This window comes from Homarus americanus, unplaced genomic scaffold (genome assembly GCF_018991925.1).
Source record: "Homarus americanus isolate GMGI-L3 unplaced genomic scaffold, GMGI_Hamer_2.0 scaffold30395, whole genome shotgun sequence".
In the NCBI taxonomy this organism is placed as follows: domain Eukaryota; kingdom Metazoa; phylum Arthropoda; class Malacostraca; order Decapoda; family Nephropidae; genus Homarus; species Homarus americanus.
In genome coordinates, this window is record NW_024737499.1 from 6359 (window position 1) to 8025 (window position 1667).

The 1667-nt window shown below is 47.9% G+C and overlaps 1 protein-coding gene across 1 annotated transcript; it reads left to right on the forward strand.

The window, feature by feature from the left end:
- Positions 1–253: 253 nt before the first annotated feature.
- Positions 254–944, forward strand: LOC121873457 (aggrecan core protein-like; the record flags this gene model as incomplete). Its single annotated transcript, XM_042377041.1, has 1 exon — positions 254–944. A coding segment is annotated over one exon (691 nt), but the record flags the coding sequence as incomplete, so codon positions are not given.
- Positions 945–1667: the final 723 nt, after the last annotated feature.

Here is a 1667-nt window from a genome sequence, read left to right on the forward strand (position 1 = left end):
GGTCAGTGTGTTGAGCGTTTCTTGATATGTGGAGTAGGAAGGGGAGAGAATAATCTTGCATGCCCTCTTTTGCACTTTTTCTAGGTGTTTACGTTGTGTGGCATTTAGGGAGGAAGACCAGGTAGGGGAGGCATAGGTGAGCTTGGGAAGTATGAATCTTGAGTAAACACTGAGGAGCTCGGGCGCAGGAACTCCGAGGGACTTGAGTCCCTGATACATCTAGAGGTCATGTTGGTACTCCTGATACATCTAGAGGTCATGTTGGTACTCCTGATACATCTGGAGGTCATGTTGGTACTCCTGATACATCTAGAGGTTATGTTGGTACTCCTGATACATCTAGAGGTCATGTTGGTATTCCTGATGTATCTAGAGGTCATGTTGGTACTCCTGATACATCTAGAGGTTATGCTGGTACTCCTGATACATCTAGAGGTCATGTTGGTACTCCTCATGTATCTAGAGGTCATGTTGGTACGCCTGATACATCTGGAGGTCATGTTGGTACTCCTGATACATCTAGAGGTCATGTTGGTACTCCTGATACATTTAGAGGTCATGTTGGTACTCCTGATGTATTTAGAGGTCATGTTGGTATTCCTGATGTATCTAGAGGTCATGTTGGTACTCCTGATACATCTAGAGGTTATGTTGGTACTCCTGATACAACTAGAGGTCATGTTGGTACTCCTGATGTATCTAGAGGTCATGTTGGTATTCCTGATGTATCTAGAGGTCATGTTGGTACTCCTGATACATCTAGAGGTTATGTTGGTACTCCTGATACATCTAGAGGTCATGTTGGTACTCCTGATACATCTAGAGGTCTTGTTGGTACTCCTGACACATCTAGAAGTCATGTTGGTATTCCTGATACAACTAGAGGTCATGTTGGTACTCTGATACATCTAGAAGTCATGTTGGTACTCCTGACACCTACCTGACATATGTGGCCCCCTGATGCACCTGGCCCTGACTCACTTGGGCCCCCTGACACACCCCTCAACACACCTTGGCCCTGCACTTGGCCCTGATACACATTGGCTGACACACCTTCCCCCTGACACACCTGGCTCCCTGACGCACCTGGCCCCCTGACGCACCTGGCCCCTGACTCATGGGCCCCTGACACACCTGGCCCTGAACACCTTGCCTCATAACACCATCTGTGAGGAATTACTACACCACGTGAGGCCCCTCATAACACCATCTGCGAGTGCTACACCACGCCAGGTCCCTCATAACACCATCTGAGGGAACTACTACACCACGTGAGTTCCTCCTAACACCATCTGGGAGGGAGTTACTACACTACGACTGCTGTTTAACACCTACAATAATCTGTATGTTCACTGTATGTTCCTTTACCTTTCTCTAATGAAGGCTTTTGTTAAACCACCAATGTATGTAATAAGTCATTTATGTCCAATGTATATTTTCAGCCTTCGGCTGCAAATTTTTCAATAAACCGTTAATTATTATTATTATTATTATTATTACACCTGGCCCTAATACACATTGGCCCCCTGACACACCTGGCCCCCCTCACACACCTGGCCCCTGACACACTTGGGCCCCTGACACCCTTGGCCCCCTGACACACCTGGCCTCTGACACACCTGGCCCCTGGCACACCTGGCCCCCTACTTGACCCCCAACACCTGGCC